The sequence below is a fragment of the Petromyzon marinus genome, chromosome 42 (genome assembly GCF_048934315.1).
Source record: "Petromyzon marinus isolate PM22_M1 ecotype Great Lakes invasive population chromosome 42, UKy_Petmar_22M1.pri1.0, whole genome shotgun sequence".
Taxonomy (NCBI): domain Eukaryota; kingdom Metazoa; phylum Chordata; class Hyperoartia; order Petromyzontiformes; family Petromyzontidae; genus Petromyzon; species Petromyzon marinus.
This window is the reverse complement of record NC_133708.1, coordinates 1,540,851-1,560,886: the sequence shown is the minus strand read 5'-3', so window position 1 is coordinate 1,560,886 and position 20,036 is coordinate 1,540,851. Positions and strand designations below refer to the sequence as shown.

General features: G+C 56.8%; 1 protein-coding gene across 3 annotated transcripts in view; it reads right to left on the bottom strand.

Annotated features, from left to right (window-relative positions):
- The window catches only part of LOC116951295 (voltage-dependent calcium channel subunit alpha-2/delta-2-like), a 196,563-nt gene that overhangs the window by 130,098 nt on the left and 46,429 nt on the right, over positions 1-20,036 (bottom strand). For all 3 annotated transcript variants that reach the window (XM_076073414.1, XM_076073413.1, XM_076073416.1), the window contains exons 2-4: positions 12,019-12,100; positions 4,303-4,419; positions 1,995-2,054 (exon numbers count right to left, since the gene is read on the bottom strand). In XM_076073414.1, coding sequence (XP_075929529.1) covers positions 1,995-2,054; positions 4,303-4,419; positions 12,019-12,100 — 259 coding nt within the window. The remainder of the gene's footprint in view (positions 1-1,994; positions 2,055-4,302; positions 4,420-12,018; positions 12,101-20,036) is intronic.

Sequence of the window (20,036 nt, the reverse complement as noted above, 5' to 3'; positions counted from 1 at the left end):
TAGGCTAGCTTGCCTACGATCCATCCTGGGTTTAACCAGAATGGATTGTGTGAGGAGCTCACAAATCCTTGAAAGATCTGGGCAAGGTCCCATCGTTGAGCTCCTCCGGCGGGCAAGGCTGCGATGGCTGGGTCATGTAGCCCGCATTCTCAGCCACCGCATGCCGAAACAGCTTTTGTTCAGCTGGATCGAGGGGGCTAAACGGGCGCGGCACGGGCTAGAGAAGAGATGGAGTGATGTGGTACAGGAGGACGTGGAACTGAGTGGACTTGCCGATGACTGGTACCAGCGGTGTCAAGATCGGCCTCTGTGGAGGAGGCTCGTGAAGGACGCTACTGGGCAGTTGGAGGCCAGTCGCCCTCCAACAACAACGGAGAGCGGAGGAGCGACGCTCACAACAACGAGCGAAGCGCCGGGTGGCTAAAGCACAGCAGATTGGCACAGTAGGGGGCACAGGTGGTGCATCAGCCAGTCATCTCAGTCAGTCGACCCGTGGCACCTGGGTCTGCCCCGTGACCTCCTGCCAGCGGGCGTTCGACACTTCACGTGGCCTCAAGGTGCACATGGCCTGGCACAAGCGTCGTGGTGACGTCACCGCCACTTAGTGGCGAATGGCGGTTGTTGTTGTTGTGTGTATGTGTGTGTATGTGTGTGTATGTATGGGTGTGTATGTGTGTGTGTGCGTATGTGTGTGTATGTGTGTATGTGTGTGTATGTGTGTGTGTATGTGTGTGTATGTGTGTGAGTATGTGTGTGTGTATGTGTGTATGTGTGTGTGTATGTGTGTGTGTATGTGTGTATGTGTGTGTATATGTGTATGTGTGTGTATATGTGTGTGTGTATGTGTATGTATGTGTATGTGTATGTATGTGTATGTGTGTGTATGTGTGTGTGTATGTGTATGTATGTGTATGTGTGTGTATGTGTGTTTGTGTATTTGGATGGCAGCAACGACCAGTGAACATCTGAACCAATCTTTGGCCTCCCCTAGGTCGACTCAGCCTAAAATAAGGACCTGGTCCTATGTCTAGACATCGCCTGGGGAGATAAAGGCGGCCGGGCGTGGTACTGGCCACTCACAACCCCTCGTGTGAAGTGCCGGCCCTTTACCGGTGCTACTTGCTAACAGCACTTGCCCCAACAGTCTGTTGCAGGCTACACGGGTGATCTTTGTCTTTGTGTTTCATCACGGCCACTGCCTTTGCAAGGCAGATTCGGTTTCTCCGCGGCTTCTCGCCCGACCTTGATATCACAATTGTTATTTGATTTGTGCTTCACGAACACAAACACACACGACAACACACAAAGACAAAGATCACCCATATAGCCTTAATACACTCTTGGGGCAAGTGCTATTCGCGAGCAGCTATGAAGGCCAGCACGGCACACGAGGGGGTGGGTGGCCAGCACCACGCCCGGCCGCCTTTGTCTCCTTAGTGGAGCTGTTTACACACTTCAAGTGGTATTTATTTGAGGCCGAGTCGACCTAGGGGAGGCCCAGTAACAATTCAGATGATCGTCACTGGCGAGCAGGAATCGGGTTCATAGCCCGGGGTGGTTACTGCTCCGCAAATGCGCGCACACAATCCGCGCACTCTCTGCAATTCGCTCACCGCTCGTTGCTTCGTGATTCGCAGATGGCAGTGAGGTTGTGTCGGTCAACCATCGCACCCCCCCGCCCCCCCCCGCCCCCGCCATCACGGCCGCCTTTGTGTCTCGCTCTCAAAACGCGCCGTGCAACTTGTGCGACGCGTCGCGAGTGCAACGTGTGCAATGTGCACGAAGCTTTGTGCGTGCAACGTGCGCAAAAGTGCAACGTGTGCAAAACCTGCAGCGCGCAACGCGTGCAAAAGTGCAATCGCGTGCAATGTGTGCAAAAGTACAACGTGTGCAATATGTGCAACGTGTGCAAAAGTGTAACGTGTGCAAAGCGTGCAGCGTGCAACGCGTACAACGCGTCGCGGGCCCGCAAGGGAGCCGCCGGCCCCACGCACCTGGATGTGGTCCTTCCAGGTGTGTCGCTTCTGCAGGTCCTCGGCGGCCTTGGTGAGTTTCTGCGGCACAGCGTCGAGCGACAGCGGTCAGTGCGGTCACGGGCTGCGACCACCCGGCTCGCCGGGGGGGGCGTCGCCCGCTCGTCCGGTACGCGGCGGGGAGGGAGGGAGCCTAGAAACGTCGCCTGTTACGATTCAAGAACGCGACATTCTCTCTCGGCTTCAGTCGCACCGCTGACGAGATCCTCCAAGCTGTCAAGTCAAGGGGCAAGTGTGCCAGTCGAGTTGGTTTCTTCAGCAGAACTGGAGCAGCAGCAGTAGCAGCGAGTAGGGAGGGAGAAGGGGGATCGTTAAACAGCCCAAGTGACGTTCTGTCCGACGTTCCGCTGCAGACTGCACCCAGCATGGTCGTCGGGCGTTCACAAGGGCTCGGCTGTCGTCGACGATGATTGCAGCCGTCTCCAGCGGAACGTCGTCCTAAACCATTTTATAACTGAGCAGGTAAGGCCCCCTCTGCTACTGAGCTGCTAGGTGGCACTTTTTCAGGAGTGGCCTGGCCATTGGAAACGATAGGTCAACGAAGTGGCTTATCATCATCATCATCATCGCGTGGTAATTTATAGAAGCCAAATACTCTAAACGCGTGGTGATGTCGATTCTAAAAACCGGAGGACTTGGAGAAAAATCCACGCGACCACGGGGAGAGAGAGAGAGACACCGCAAACTGCACATATACAGCAGCAGCAGGCTGTAAGGGCCGGGATTGAACCCACCACCCTCATATACACCAGGCGAGGCAGTTAACATCCCCTAGCCACCGTGATGATGATAATGATGTACAGCAGGCGTCAGGATCAGAATCGAACCCACGACCTCCTGCATACCGGGCGATGGAGTAAACATCTCCTAGCCACCGTGGCACCCCACAAACGTCCGTCCTCCTACCAGAGCCGGGCAGCCCTCGCCGGCCGCCCCCCACGGCCTACGCTCACCGAGAAGCCCGGCTCCGAATTGGTGGCACGCCGCTCAACGATCGATCATCGCCATTCGACTTCCCGCACCGCAACTGATGGGGACCGCACTGCCCGTGGCGATCGACCGACGATGATGGCGACCGCAAGGATTGACACTTCAAGATTGTGAGCCAACTCCTCGATCGGAGATTCCAACGCTAAATCTTCCGATGTCGAGTCTCACGCTCCACTCACGCTCCAATCACCATGTAGCCTGAACAGACTGTTGGGGCAAGTGCTGTTAGCGAGCAGCACCTGTGAAGGTCGGCACACGAGGGGGTGGTTGGCCAACACCACGCCCGGAAGCCTTTGTCCCCCAGTGGTGATGTTTACTACACACCGCACCAAGTCAGGTGCTCATTTGAGGCCGAGTCGACCTAGGGGAGGCCCAGGACCTGTTCAGATAATTGTCACTTGTGTCGATGGCCGTAAGCTGGACTTGAACCCGGGCCTGCCAGGTTCGTGGTGCGGCGCAGCACTGACAGCGACACCACCGCTCCCCCACCGCGCCACTACCACCACCTCCAGCAGGCCTCGACATCAGGATGAGAATCTTTATTTAGACTGGAGGAGGAATCCGATGAGCTATGAAGCTCTTTTCCCAGATGTCCAATAGGGGCACGGGTAAGCAAGTTAGAGACAGTTATAAGCGAATTTCAGCCTTCTATGACCTCCTGTCATAGAAGGCATCTCACTCATTGGCCTTGCCTGCATCCCTCCACGGATGTTCGTCTTCGGTGGGGGCATAAGTAACCACGACCACCACTCCTAGCCTCTGGTTAATGGGACGGCGAGCCCAAAGTAGCCTGGGGATTACAGTTTCTCACACCTCACTGCCACGCTCCCACGCCCCCTTCATTACTTTTGTTCAGAAGAAGAGCCACTCCCTGTTGTTTGGCAGTCTCCTGCCACGGGTAGAGGCTGTCCACCCCTCATGGTGGCAGGAGCCAGAGCCGGTCACCAGACCTTCTGAATACCACAGAGATCCAGGTGGTACCGGTCCAGCTCCCGACAGAGGAGTGGACGCCTCTCCTCCACAGTGAGCATTCGAACATTACACGTGTCCATCCGAAGTGACATGTTGTTGTTTCTGGAGGAGACCCAAGGGTAAGGATTCAGTCTCCTGGCTCCACCAAATGGGGGTTGGCCAGGAGACGTTTACACACACACACCATACACATAGACCACACACATACACCACACACACACCACACACATGCCACACATGCCACACACCTGCCACACACACCACATACACACACATGTCCCCGCGTGGCGTGAGGATGACCACGTGCCTCCAGAGCGTGGACCCTCTTGCTCAGCAGGTTCTTGATCTTGATGGAGGCCGTGTTCACCAGGTGCTCAGCCTCGTTTCTCCTCAGCTCGAACAGCGACTTGTGCTTGTGGTAGATCTGCACGTGACCAGACACGGAGACACCACATGTGGACACTCAGGCGGAGACACGGACAGAGAGACGGAGACACGGACAGAGAGACGGAGACACGGACAGAGAGACGGAGACACGGACAGAGAGACGGAAACTCAGACAGAGAGACGGAGACTCAGACAGAGACACGGAGACCCAGACAGACACACGGAGACACAGACAGACACACGGAGACCGAGACAGACAGACGGAGACTCAGACAGAGACACGGAGACCCAGATAGACACACGGAGACTCCACACACGGAGACCCAGACAGACACACGGAGACCCAGAGAGACACACGGAGACCCAGATAGAGACACGGAGACCCAGACAGACACACGGAGACCCAGACAGAGACACGGAGACTCCACACACGGAGTTCCAGACAGAGACACGGAGACCCAGACAGACACACGGAGACTCCACAGGCGGAGACCCAGACAGACACATGGAGACTTAGAGACACAGAGATGCGTAGACACAGAGACACTCAGACATAAACATACAAACAGAGACAAACACAGACACACAAAGGGAGACGCAGAGACAAAAGACAAAGACACCGGCACACAAACGGTGACACACGGAGACCGAACGCAGCGGCTCCCCGCTCAGCGAAGCGGCGCTCATCTCCGCTCCGGTGGTGGAGATTCCACATTCTCATGCCAGGGATAAGGCTGTCCCACCCCAGGAGCAACTCGTGATGCCTTTTTTGCACAATCGTGGCAGTAGACACATTTTACAGACCCTGGATGGATGACGATGAGGATGCACGTTTTTTTCTTTCTTGAAACGTTTCACGCTCAATGGCAAAAAGGTGCAGCCCTGCAGGAGCTTGCTGAGGCCACTGCAGGTGGATGGGGGCGTCCGCGAGATGCAGCCACAGGGAGGCCCTCTGGAGGGGGCACCTGGCTCCACTCTCTTCTACGCCGGCCGGCCAGTAAGCCTCCAAAGAGATGGAAGCACCCACACTTTACCCCACCGAGCGACGGCCTGCCGATCGACGTCAACCCTTTCCTGTGTACGTCATCGGTTTTCCTTCCAACAACCGTTCTGATGACGTACATACATGTGTGTACATCATCGGTTTTCCTTCCAACAACCGTCCCGATGACGTTAAGTGAACCCCACGTCATCGCAACGGAACCCGGAAGAAAAACTACACGAATATAACGTCATCGGTACCGAGGCTCCCACAGGGCCATGCGGCTGGGAGGGCGTGCGGCACGGTTTTGGGGCCGGATATCGTAGAGTGCGGCGGCGGTTGCGTCGCTACGGTTCTCTGCGGTGAGTACCAACGTCACCAAAAACAACGGCGCTGCCACTACTACTACAAATACTACGCCTCCCTGCATCAAATTCACGCGGAACCTCTCGCGTACGTTCCGAAATTCGTCGGTAAATGAGGGACCCCCCACACCACGCAACTTGCAGTGGTCTCGGAACGGTAAAGGGTTAACCGCGATGAACCCATTTACGCTGCTGTTGCTGCTGCTGTTATTGTTTCTGCTGCTGTTGCTATTGCTGCTGTTGCTACTGCTGCTCTTGCTGCTGCTACTGCTGGGTGCACCAGGGGCGGAGGGTTTTAACAAACTTGCTACCCGGCTAACGCGAAGCCAGATCATCACAACGAGGGTGCGGGGCTGTCCAAAACGTCGCGTCCAGTTGGACTGACAGAGGGGGACGCACAAACAGACAGAGAGGGATGCACAGAGGGACGCACAGACGGACAGAGGGAGGCACAGACGGACAAAGGGACAAATGGAAGGACGGACAGAGACGCACGGAGGGAATGGAGGATTGACAGACAGACAAAGAACAGGCGGACAGATGATGGACGGATGGACAGAGATAGAGACTAAACGTTGGACGGACAGAAACAGACGGACAAACACAGACGCATGGAGGAACAGACAGAGGGACAGAGACAGAGACAAACGCTCTCTACTTAGGCTGGAAAGCGTCAACAAGCAAAATAAAAAGGAACCCAGAGAGGCTCTTCCAGAGTCACCGATCCCGCCAAGGAGGTCCCTAACCCCTCAACGTGCCCCCGAGACGCCCCCCCCTCCCCCCGTGGTTGTGTGAGCAGCGAGCCGGGAGACCCAGAGGCACAACTCCAATTGTTCGTTTGGCGATAATGGCTGAGACCACTTAGAGGTGCGGCAGAGGTCTCCTGAGACTACGACCCTCACCTCCCCCACAACCCCCACCACCACCACCACCCCCACCTCCCCCACAACCCCCACCACCCCCACCTCCCCCACAACCCCCACCTCCCCCACCGGCCCCACCACTTGAACCATCCCCACCACCTCCACTGCCTGCATGGCCCTATCAGGTGCGGTGACCAGATGGTGGTTAATGTTACAGTGAGATCATGCGAATATGAGAATATGCAGGACCTATAATTGGTTATGTTATTCACAGTGAATCAACATTCACAATGTATGTACATTGCATTAATCTGACAATGTGCAGAGAATACGCACTACCTATTATTGGCTGCTCACAGTTAATCTACACACAGTGGAATGGCCTGCATAGGTGTGCAATTAATCAATATATTACTTGATAACACGCTTCCAAGCAGCACCAAGCCTGTAGCTATCAACACGCTTTCAAATTATTATTTTCTTCTCTCAATTTCAATAGATTATCTAATTGGTATTGGCCAGTCGTTACTAGTTTCACACAAAACCTCAACATCGTCAAAATCAATTGAGTGTCCTTGCTGGCACACGCGTGTTCTGCCACTGCCCGACCGCCCTGCTGACGGTTGTTCGACCCTGCCGAGACCGGCACGCGCCGATCTCGGCAAGACGAGGCGGAAGCAGCGATCTGTGCAGACGGCGAGGCACAGCGTGTCAGCGATGCCATGTTCAATGGGTAGGCGGCGTAGCTCGGCACATTGGCACACGCGCGCACACACACACGCACACACACACACACGCACACGCGCGCACACACACACACGCACACACGCGCGCACACACACACGCGCGCGCACACACACACACGCACACACGCGCGCACACACACACGCGCGCGCGCGTACATACACACACACGCACACACACACACGCGCACACACACACGCACACACGCGCACACACACACACGCGCTCGCACATTTGCACACGCGCACACACACACGCGCACACACACACGCACACACGCGCACACACACACACACGCGCTCGCACATTTGCACACGCGCACACACACACGCGCACACACACACACACGCACACACACGCTCAGAGTGTTCCGAGTCGGCATTCGAACCCGTGACGTTGTTGGCGCGAGGCGCTCCGTCTCCCACTGTGACACCGAGGGTGGATGGAGGAGGAGGAGGGGAGGGGCAGGATCGCTCTGTCTCGCTGCGAAGGAGTTAACGGGCGGCGGCGCTCAAGGATGGTGGGGGGGTGGGGGGGGTTCGGTGGAGGCCGCGACGGCTGGGCGGGGGCGTCCCGGGGGGGGGGGGGGGGCGAGCGAGCACCTCAATTATTCATGGGGCCGCACGGTCGTTTGGGGGTTGCCCAGGTAACCGGCTCAGATTTGTGGGATTTCGTTTCCCCCCCCCCCCCCCAAAACGGGATTACGCGGCAGAAATATATTATACATTTTTAAATAATACATTAAAGGCGGGGTCGTGGAGGTTTTAATTTGTATTTATTTGCGAGGAGAGATGCCCGTCGGGTGTTCAATATCCGGCGTTGAGCGCGGAGTTTAACAAGCAGAGCACGGGACCCTGCGGTGCCCTGCGAGTATTCTGGGATACCCTGCGGGAGGACCCTGCGGTACCTGTGGGACGCTGCGGGACCCTGCGGTACCCTGCGAGTATCCCTGCGGTACCCTGCGAGTATCCCTGCGGTACCCTGCGAGTATCCCTGTGGGACCCTGCGGTACCTGCAGGACCCAATGGTACCTGCGGGAGCCAACGGTACATGCGGTACCTGCGGGACTCTACGGGACCCTGCGGGACTCTGCAGGACCCAACGTTACCTGCGGGACTCTGCGGGACCCTGCGGGACCCAACGGTACCTGCGGTAGCCTGCGGGACCCTGCGAGTATCCCTGCGGGACCCTGCGGTACCCTGCGAGTATCCCTGCGAGTATCCCTGCTGGACCCTGCGGGACCCTGCGAGTATCCCTGTGAGTATCCCTGCTGGACCCTGCGGGACCCTGCGAGTATCCCTGCTGGACCCTGCGAGTATCCCTGCTGGACCCTGCGGGACCCTGCGAGTATCCCTGCTGGACCCTGCGGGACCCTGCGAGTATCCCTGTGAGTATCCCTGCTGGACCCTGCGGGACCCTGCGAGTATCCCTGTGAGTATCCCTGCTGGACCCTGCGGGACCCTGCGAGTATCCCTGCTGGACCCTGCGAGTATCCCTGCTGGACCCTGCGGGACCCTGCGAGTATCCCTGCTGGACCCTGCGGGACCCTGCGAGTATCCCTGCGGCGACGCCGCTGGCACCGTGAGCATGCCAGCGACTCGGCCCACGGTTCTGTGCAGTCGGCGACGCCGCGGGCCGATCGGTGGCCCCACGTCACAAGAGGGGGGGGGGGAGGGGCGTTTGCTCGCCCGCCCCCCCCCGCCGACTCCCGGGGGGCTCCCTGCAGCGCAAGCGGCGAGCGACTGCGCGGCTCGCGGTGCCGCAGCTCAACCACGGGGCGCAGAGAGAGGGGAAGACAGAGGGAGGGGAGGGAGGGAGGGAGGGAGGGGAGGAGGGGAGGGGAGGGACGATGGGGACGATGGGGAATGTATCGTCACGGCGGGCCTCTTTGACGGAGCAAGAGAGCCGGCGCCAGGCGAGAGCAGCCACGAGAGCAACGACGACAACGACGACGATGATGACGACGATGATGACGACGACGATGACGACGACGAAGGCAATGGCGATGATGACGACGACGATGATGACGACGACGACGATAATGATGATGATGACGACGATGATGACGACGACAATGATGACGACGACGATGACGACGACAATGATGACGATGATGACGACGACGAAGGCAATGGCGATGATGACGATGACGACAACGACGACGATGATGACGACGACGATAATGATGATGATGACGACGATAATGATGACGACGACAATGATGACGACGACGATGATGACAACGACGATGATGATGACGATAATGATGATGACGATAATGATGATGACGACAATGATGACGACGACGATGACGACGACGACAATGACGACGACAATGACGACGACGACAATGATGACGACGACGATGATGACAACGACGATAATGATGATGACGACAATGATGACGACGACGATGACGACGACAATGACGACGACGACAATGATGACGACGACGATGATGACGACGAAGGCAATGGCGATGATGACGATGACGACAACAACAACGATGATGACGACGATGATGACAATGACGACGACGATGATGAGGACGAAAGCAATGGCGATGATGACGACAACGACGACGATGATAATGACGACAACGATAACCACGACGATGAAGGCGATGATGACGATGACGACAATAATGATGACGATGACGACAATGACGACGACGACAATGACGACGACGACAATGACGATGACGACAATGATGAGGACGACGACAATGACGACGACGACGATGACGACGATAATGATGACGATGACGACGACGACGCACTCCGTCGCCCGCTGATCACTAACGCGCCGACACACGTGTCGCGTCCCAACTAAGCGATGCAACACGCCCGCCCGCACGCCCGCCCGCACGCGCGCTGGTCGACATGAATAATGGAGAGGCCGTTGTCATCGTTGTAATCGTGGTGGCGCGGTTTGACGAAAACCGGCGGCGGGCCCTTTGAAGAATTGCCAACAAGGGGGGGGGGGTTGGGGGGGGTTGGAGGGGCTTGCAAGTGGGGTACAAATTCAACGCAAAACGTTGCGGGCTCGCGCTGTCACGGCCGATCAGCGCGTCGCGAGTTCCAACGGCTGCCGGGATCCGGCGCCGGGGAAATACAATTTTAAAAAGGACAAAAAAAATCACGAATTCACCGCGAACGGCGCACACGGCGTGGCAACAGCAGCTCGCGCGCGGCATTCACGGAAAGCCATCGGCAAATGGGAGCTACGGTCCCGGAGCCGATGGTGGCTCTGCCGCGGTGGCACTGGCGTGCGAACTGCGGTGACACAGGATGCCGGCAGTGGCGGTGTGCATTCACGAGGCCACAAGCGCTCTCCAGCATGCATCGTCCGCCTCTCTCGCCGCGATCCCGCCTCGATACGTCGCCGGATTCGTCGTTGTTTGTGGCCGGCCACGCGGGCGACACGACCCAGCCACTAATTCGACTGTTTTCAGGATCTTTCAAGGATCGCGTGAGCTCCTCGCGCGATCCACTCCGGTTAAAACCCAGGATGGATCGTTGGCAGGGCCAGCGTGAACGTGTCAAACCTCGGCGCCGATGTTCCTTTCGAGGGGGTCCACGTTTCGGCAGCATGGAGAAGGGAGGGCATCGCTGTGGCCGAGAAGACCCGCAGCTTCTTGTGGAGTGACAGGCCAGGTAGATTCTAACACGGCTGCGTTCAGCAGCTGATGAAAAGATAATGCTGCTTGACCGATTTGGAGACCTTTGCTGCCAAACCAGACCTGGTCATCAGCACACTAACAACGACAGCCATTGGTCACTAAGTGGCGGTGACATCACCAATGCGCTTGTGCCAGGCCATGTGCACGTTAAGGCCACGTGAACTGTCGAACGCCCACCGGCAGGAGGTCACACGGCAGACCCAGTAGGTGCCATAGGTTGACTGACAGAGATGACTGGCCGATGCACTACCTGTGCCCCCTTCTGTGCCAACCAGCTGTGTTTTAGCCGCCCGGCGCTCCCCTCATTGTTGTGAGCACACTAACACACACGCCGACACACGAAGTCACACACTCGCAACGTCCGCTTTTACACTGCAAAGCAGACTGAGCGAGCGCTGTGATCTGGAGGAAGCGGCGTTTTGGGCGGCATCGTGGGCGACGAGACCTCAGAAGCAGTTCTTTGACATCAACTTCCGCGGTGCCGTCTGCTAACGTTGCGGCGGCGCCACCAACCACTCGCTGCAGTGAGCTCCGAAGTCTCGCGATGCCATTGGGCAGAGGAGAAGGAAACGAATGACGATGATGATGGCGGTGATGACGATGACGACGATGACGATGATGACGGCCGTGACGACGATGACGACGACGATGATGATGGTGGTGACGACGATGACATTGAGACCGCTGCGCGTCCACGAACGGCCAGACGGGAGCAACGTGCAGAGAGAAATTCACATCTCCCATGCCTGAACACCGCCCATGCCTAAACAACACACTTGCATAGACACCACCCCTTGCTTGAACCTAACCATCCCTAGCTGAACACCACGCTTGACTGAACAACACCCTTGCACGAACACCACTCACGCCTCAACACCACCTTTGCCAGAACACCACCCCTACCTGAACACCAAAAAATATGTGCCGAACACCTCCCCCGTGCCTGAACACACCGCTCCTCCCCCCCCCCCCCCGAGTGAAAGGAATCTGCCGGACATACCTCCCGCAGCTGATCCATGCCGCTAGCCTGATGCAGCACTTTGTCCAACTCCGTGGAGATGCGAGTCGCCCAGTACTGGATGCTGCGCTCAGCAGGCACAGGGCACGGGGTCACGGGGTCGCGGGGTCGCAGGGTCAGGGTTAGAGAGACGGAGGTATTGGGTTTATCAAGCCATGTTTTATTTTAGCAGGTGTAAGGCCCTACGGAGCTGTATGGCTCTTTTTGTGGCCACAAGTGGTACGTCAACAAAGTGTCATTTCACGTGGAAATGTACAGTAGTCAACTACTCTGAAAACGTGATGTCGATTCTGAATATGGATGGAAAAACCGGAGAAAAATGCACGCCACCACTCCAAATATACAGCAGCGGGCGTCAGGGTTTGGGATCAAACCCACGACCTCCTGTATACCGGGCGAGGCAGTTAAAATCTCCGAGCCACCGTGCCGCCGGATAAAAGGGAGACTGATAAACATCGTAGACACGGGGACGAGGGAATATTGGGGACAGAGAGACACGGAGACATGCGGTGAGAGGGCGTGGGGACACAAGGACACTGGGCATGAGACGTGGAGACCTGGGAATACTGTAGAGACACAGGTAAGAGGACATGTTACACGGATAACTTACGAGCAGGGAATACCCGGCGTTGCTCGGGTACATCTTTCGTGAATGTCGAGTGACTCAAGTCACGGTGTTCAGAAGGTGGGGGCTTAATGAGTTAAGATTTTGCTGTTCCAAATATAATAATGATGAGAATAATGTCGCACGTGTGTTAGCAAACTCACCCACGAACTCACAATCTCTCACGTACGCAGACAACTTTCTCACGCGCTATCTCACCCGTGCAATCACGCATCCGCTCGCTCAGCCACGCACACACGTCTGTATTTCAAATCAGCATGTAAGGGTTGAAAGTAATTTGAGTGTTAATGATGTTAAATGTAAATAGTGTAAAAGTTGATAACTCACTGCAAAGAAGGGAGTTTCTATATAAGATGTCGGCACCAAGTTTGGTGGCGATAGCTTTAAACGGCGTGGATTTGTATCCGGAACAGAGAGACAGACGGACTTCCATTATTCATATGAAATATTATAATAATGTAAAAAAAATTGAGTCTACGTTGATGCAATGAACATCACAGCTGGTCGGACGAATGAGCAACTGAATATTGTGGAGACATGGGGGCTAGAGCGGAGACACTAGAGGGTGACACTCACTGGGGGGTGACACTCACTGGGGGGTGACACGAGAGGGTGACACTCACTAGAGGGTGACACTCACTAGAGGGTGACACTCACTGGAGGGTGACACTCACTGGAGGGTGACACTAGAGGGTGACACTCACTAGAGGGTGACACTCACTAGAGGGTGACACTAGGGGGTGACACTAGAGGGTGACACTAGAGAGTGACACTAGAGGGTGACACTCACTAGAGGGTGACACTCACTAGAGGGTGACACTAGAGGGTGACACTCACTAGAGGGTGACACTAGGGGATGACACTCACTAGGGGGTGACACTAGAGGGTGACACTCACTAGGGGGTGACACTCACTAGAGAGTGACACTAGAGGGTGACACTCACTAGGGGGTGACACTAGAGGGTGACACTCACTAGGGGGTGACACTCACTAGGGGGTGACACTAGAGGGTGACACTAGGGGATGACACTCGCTGGAGGGGGAGGGGTCCTCACTGCGGGTGGTGGTGGTGGTGCTGATTAATTAAAATGTAAGCGACGCCGAGATTGGACACCGTAGATCGGTTTCACCCCCCCCCCCCCGTGTTAATCCGGGTGCCCCCCACAGAACCCAACACCCCCCTCCCTCCCTCCCCCTCCCTGCCCCTCCCTGCCCCTCCCACAAGCAATTTAATTTGTCCCACGAGGTTTGTACCAGTTGCGCCACCGCTCCAAACACCACCCAACAAAGATAGAGACGCCCCGTGTAGCCTGAACAGAATGTTGGGGCAAGTGCTGGTGGCGAGCGTGCTAACCGCTGCACCACCGCTCCCCATAAACACACGCACACGCACGCACACCGACACACACACTGACACACGCGCACACACACACACGCGCGCACACACACGTACACACACGCACGTACACACACGCACGTACACACGCACACACGCGTACACCGACACACACACGCATACACACACGCACACACACACGTACACACACACCGACACGTACACACACACGTACACACACGTACACACACGTACACACACACGTGCACACACACACACACCGACACGTACACACACACGTACACGTACACACCGACACACACACATACACACACACACCGACACACGTACACACACACGTACACACACACGTACACACACACACGCGCGTGATTGACAACGACGCACGCCACGCGTCTTCTGCTCGCTGCGCTCCATGCGAGTAATGTGCCAGGGCCCGCAACGTCACCGCGGAGTCGAGAGGCAGGCAGCTCGTAGTCGGAGTCGTCGTTACGAGACCCCTCGGGAATTCCTCGAGCGGGGTGAATAATTGAGGGCGGCGGTGTAACGTAGAAAGGCCCTCTTGAAGAATTTAAAGGTGAAGCCGCCAATGAATGATCCCTTTAATTATCCAGCGACTGGGATCAGCTGCTGCCCGAGGGTCCTGGCCGCCACGGTGACACGTGGCTCGTGAAGAGGAGAGGATGAGTCACGTGGAGGAGGTGGAGGTGGAGGATGACGACGAGGAGGAGGGCTCTGGGGTCGGATGGTAGCCAGCGTGTGAATCGTGACTGAATGTTTGATTACGGGCAGCGGCAACAGCGACAACAGCATTCAAAAACTGTCAGCAAAACATTCAGAGCCCCAGTGACCATCGTGAAATATTACAATTAACTCAGCACCCCCCTAGCCCCCCCCCAGCAGCCCCCCCCCCGAAGCCCCCCCCCCCCCACAGTTCCCCCAGCCCCCCCACAGACCCCCCCAGACCCCCACAGACCCCCCACAGACCCCCCCAGCCCCCCCCCACAGACACCCCACAGACCCCCCCCAGCCCCCCCCCACAGACCCGCCCAGCCCCCCCCCACAGACCCCCCCAGCCCCCACAGACCCCCCCAGCCCCCCCCCCCCACAGACGCCCCCCCTCCCCGGATGCAGGCGAAGTTTGGCATAAACCGACCCTGCCCCGTTCCCTCTCTCAGCCCTGTGTCCGTTGTGTCAAAGAAGGTCGATCGGTGTGTCGTCTGACTGCTGTTGTTGTGTGTGACTGTTGTTGTGTGTGACTGTTGTTGTGTCTGATTGTTGTTGTGTCTGTTGTTGTTGTTGTGTCCGACTGTTGTGTATCTAACGGCTGTTGTGTGTCCGACTGTTGTGTGTGTCTGACTGTTGTTGTGTGTCTGACTGTCGTTGTGTGTCTGACTGTTGTGTGAGTCTGACTGTTGTGTGTATCTTACTGTTGTTTGTGTGTCTGACTGTTGTTGCGTGTCTGACTGTCGTTGTGTGTCTGACTGTTGTGTGTGTCTGACTGTTGTTGTGTGTCTGGCTGTTGTTGTGTGTCTGACCTGTTCTGTGTGTGGCTGTTGTTGTGTGTCTCACTACTGGTGTGTGTCTGACTGTTGTTGTGTCTGGCTGTTGATGTGTCTGTGTTTCTGTCAGTGAGTCTGTCTGTGTCTGTCGCTACAGTATCTAGAGGCGTCTATCTTAGTTATTGTATTTTTTTTATTGTGTCTGTCTGTCTGTATATCGGTCTCACTATCTTTGTCTGTCTGTGTCCATCTATGTCTGAGTCCCCGTGTCTCTCAGTCTCTATTGCTCTCTCTCTCTCGCTCTGTGTGTCTGTCTGTGTCCATCTATGTCTGAGTCCCCGTGTCTCTCAGTCTCTATTGCTCTCTCTCTCTCGCTCTGTGTGTCTGTCTGTGTCCATCTATGTCTGAGTCCCCGTGTCTCTCAGTCTCTATTGCTCTCTCTCTCTCTCGCTCTGTGTGTCTGTCTGTGTCCATCTATGTCTGAGTACCCGTGTCTCTCAGTCTCTATTGCTCTCTCTCTCGCTCTGTGTGTCTGTCTGTGTCCATCTATGTCTGAGTCCCGTGTCTCTCAGTCTCTATTGCTCTCTCTCGCTCTGTGTGTCTGTCTGTGTCCATCTATGTCTGAGTCCCCGTGTCTCTCAGTCTCTATTGCTCTCTCTCTCGCTCTGTGTGTCTGTCTGTGTCCATCTATGTCTAAGTCCCCGTGTCTCTCATTCTCTATTGCTCTCTCTCTCTCGCTCTGTGTGTCTGTCTGTGTCATCTATGTCTGAGTCCCCGTGTCTCTAAGTCTCTATTGCTCTCTCTCTCGCTCTGTGTGTCTGTCTGTGTCCATCTATGTCTGAGTCCCCGTGTCTCTCAGTCTCTATTGCTCTCTCTCTCTCTCTCGCTCTGTGTGTCTGTCTGTGTCCATCTATGTCTGAGTCCCCGTGTCTCTCAGTCTCTATTGCTCTCTCTCTCGCTCTGTGTGTCTGTCTGTGTCCATCTATGTCTGAGTCCCCGTGTCTCTAAGTCTCTATTGCTCTCTCTCTCTCGCTCTGTGTGTCTGTCTGTGTCCATCTATGTCTGAGTCCCCGTGTCTCTCAGTCTCTATTGCTCTCTCTCTCTCGCTCTGTGTGTCTGTCTGTGTCCATCTATGTCTGAGTCCCCGTGTCTCTCAGTCTCTATTGCTCTCTCGCTCTGTGTGTCTGCCCACCTCGCTGTCTCCGCGTCTCTATGGGTCGCTGTGTTCTATCACCCTCTGTAGAGCCTCCGAGTGAGGGATCCATATATATAAAAGGGACATTTGTGAATATATAGCATACTTCCCAACATGCAACAAACTTAAAATGTGGCATGTGGGTAGCTTCCAGACTGTACACAAAGCATAAAGTATAAAAATAGACTCTTGTATTTTGGGGGGGGGGGGTTCGCAATAATGGATATTTTTGCACGGCAAGTGAGCTGTGACGTCACATCTGTGATGTCACCCGCATGCGGCAGCGTCACGCAGTGTGCCTGCTGACGTCACGCATCCCCCCCCCACCCTCCGCGTAGGCCGTCGATTAATCCAAGACAAGAATCCAAGTCCCGGGCGAAGCCGGCGAGTAAAGCTCGTCACACACTAAGACAAAGACCCCCGTATAGCCTCAACAGACTGTTGGGGCAAGTGCTGTTAGCGAGGACACATGAAGGCCGGCTCGGTACACGAGGGGGGTGGGTGGCCAGCACCACGCCCGACCGCCTTTGTCTCCCTACTGTGGATGCTTTTACACACCGCACCAGGTACTCATTTGAGGCCGAGTCGACCTAGGGGAGTCCCAGGAGCGGTTCAAATAATCGTCACCGGTGTTGGTGGCCGTGAGCAGGAATCGAACTCGGGTCGCCCGGTTCGTAGCGGAGCGTGCGAACCGCTCCGCCACCGCTCCCAGACCACCCATTGTTCCCACACCCAGCTGTGTGTCGTGACAATTCTGACGCGTGATGATAGCAGCAGCAGCAGCAGCAGCTTCAGCGATGTGATTCAGGAGGAGCCCGATGCCAATGTCAAGGTCTTGCTGGTGCTGCTCGCCAGGACGAGAGGGCTCCATCAGAGAGAGAGAGAGTTCGTGTCGTGTCGCTCTTCCTCCTCCTCCTCCTCCGCCCTGAAAGGAGCGCTGGCTGGAGTGGTGTACGATGTGGTTTGGGTTGCCCGGGCCTCAATCGGTCCTCACTGTGGCTTGCGACTTTCACTTCCCATCCGTGTAGGTGCTGCACATCGGCCTGCTGATGCTCCGATGCGGTTGACGGCTACAGCGGTGGCTCCGACGAGGACGGGGGGGGGGGGATGGAGGAAGGATGTCAAAGCCAGGAGGTGCACAAAGCCGTGCTACTGCTGCTGCTGATGCGTGGTGGGTAGCTGGGTCCCCACGCTATGCGAAATCCTCGTAGATCGGGTGACAACAAGAATTGTCAGTCTCAAGGAATCCACTCTCGGGTTCCGCGCTCGACCGGGGGTTTCTGTTCTCTGCCACGCTCTTCAGAGCGGCACCTTACTACGCCTACTCTCCCAGCCTCGGCTCTTAGGTCGCGTGAATATGCATGTGTCGTTAAAACCGCCACCACCCGACACAGCCAATTAGTAAGGGTTTGTCACGAAAACAGAACGTGCCAATTCGTTACTAGTTCAGCACTACACCGGTTGTGTGTGTGTTTAGGGCACGGATCTGCCGAGTGGAACAATCAGCGTCTCGCGAACGGAGGCGGGCGATCTGCCCGCTGGGTTACAGGCAAGGAGGATTTAACTACCCGATACGGGGAGTCGTTCAACGCAACACTTTATGCGAACATCGTACGCCTATTAGCACAGTGTTGTTGACTTACTAGCATAGTATTACGAGAATATATATACACAGTACACTCAAGCCTAGTCGGATTGTGGCCACATGTGTAGCACTGAAGCTCTGCTAATAGCCGCTTCACGTCCCTGACTCGAGGTGTCAATCACCTCCACACCTTCTCCATCCCCTCCTTGTTTCTCCTCCACACCCCCCTCCCCTTCCTAATGGACGTGGACGGGATTGGGGGTGCGGGGCGGGGCGGGAGGTTCCGGGCGATTTCACGACGATGTCCTCCGAAAATGACAACGGATGTCTCGACGCTCGTCGACCAGACGGCAATGGAGCGGCGACGCAGGGGTCACTAAGCGCCCTGCGGACGATGCCGACGGGCGATGCCGACGGGCGATGCCGACGGGGCGATGCCGACGGGCGATGCCGACGGGGCGATGCCGACGGGGCGGGCCAATGTGGAGAGGCTCGCGCCCCCCGTCACCGCGAACCTCGCGACAATTCCTCCGGCGATGCCGTCGCATCGCTCCATCGGGTGGATCATTACACGCCGTGGTATTAGTGGCGTGTGTGCGCGTGTGTGTGTGTGTATCGGTAGGGGAGCGGTAGCGTGGCGGTTAGCGCTTCGCTGCGCTGCGAACCCGGTGGCCCGAGTTCGATTCCCGCTCACGGCCAACGCTGGTGACGATTATCTGAAGCGGTCCTGGGCCTCCCCTAGGTCGACTCGGCCTCAAATGAGTACCTGGTGCGGTGTGAAGCAAACATCGCCACTGAGGAGACAAAGGCGGCCGGGCGTGGTTGCTTGCCACCCACCCCGTCGTGTGCCGTGCCGGCCTTCATACTGTAGGTGCTCGTAACAGCACTTGCCCCTACAGTCTGTTAAGGCTACACGGGGGATCTTTTTTATATAGATATAAACACAGCAGCAGCATCATCATCACCATCATCGTCGGCAATGGTCAATCCACTGCTGGATGAAGGCCTCCGCTTGTCACCGCAATCCCTTTTGCGACGTGGCACCCCGTCTCGCCCCTCGTCGCTCCGGCGTCTCCGTCAAGCGATGGGGCGAGGGGCGTGGGGGGCCGGGGCACATTCCCTTCTCTTGGCTGTCGTTCTGTCAAGAGTCTCGACCATCGAGAGCACCGCGCCCTCCCACCAGGCCGTGACGGGTCCCGCCCGCCCCGAGCCCGCGGCCAATGAGGGAGGCCTCGAGCGAGCGTGCGAGCGCTCGCTCTCCGATCCGCACGCGCGCGGGCGTTCTCTCGCTCCCTCCCCCTCTCTCTCTCTCTCCATCCTTCCATCGTAATTCTGAGCACGCATCTCGCCACGCGCGTATCCCCCGCCTCTTGTTTCCATTTGTCGTCGCGAGCTTCGCCGTGTCCGCTCATTAAGGCGCGGGGACCCCCACCCGCCGCCGCCTTCTCCCCGTGCCTCTCCGGGCCGAGGTTCTTCGTCGCCTTCTGACGCCGTCTCTCCGGCGGTTCCACTCCACACAAAGTGTTGTTGTTGTTGTTGTCGCTGTCCGTCGCACGTCACTTTCGTTCGAGCACCCAAACTTTGTTTTGTGGTCAATCGTTCCGCACCCCCCACCCCCCCCCCCCCCCGATTGTTGCCGCTGCGACGGCGATAACTGTGTGGCCCGTCACTCTGTGGCCCGTCACTCTGCGGCCCGTCACTCTGCGGCCCGTCACTCTGCGGCCCGGGGCGCCGCC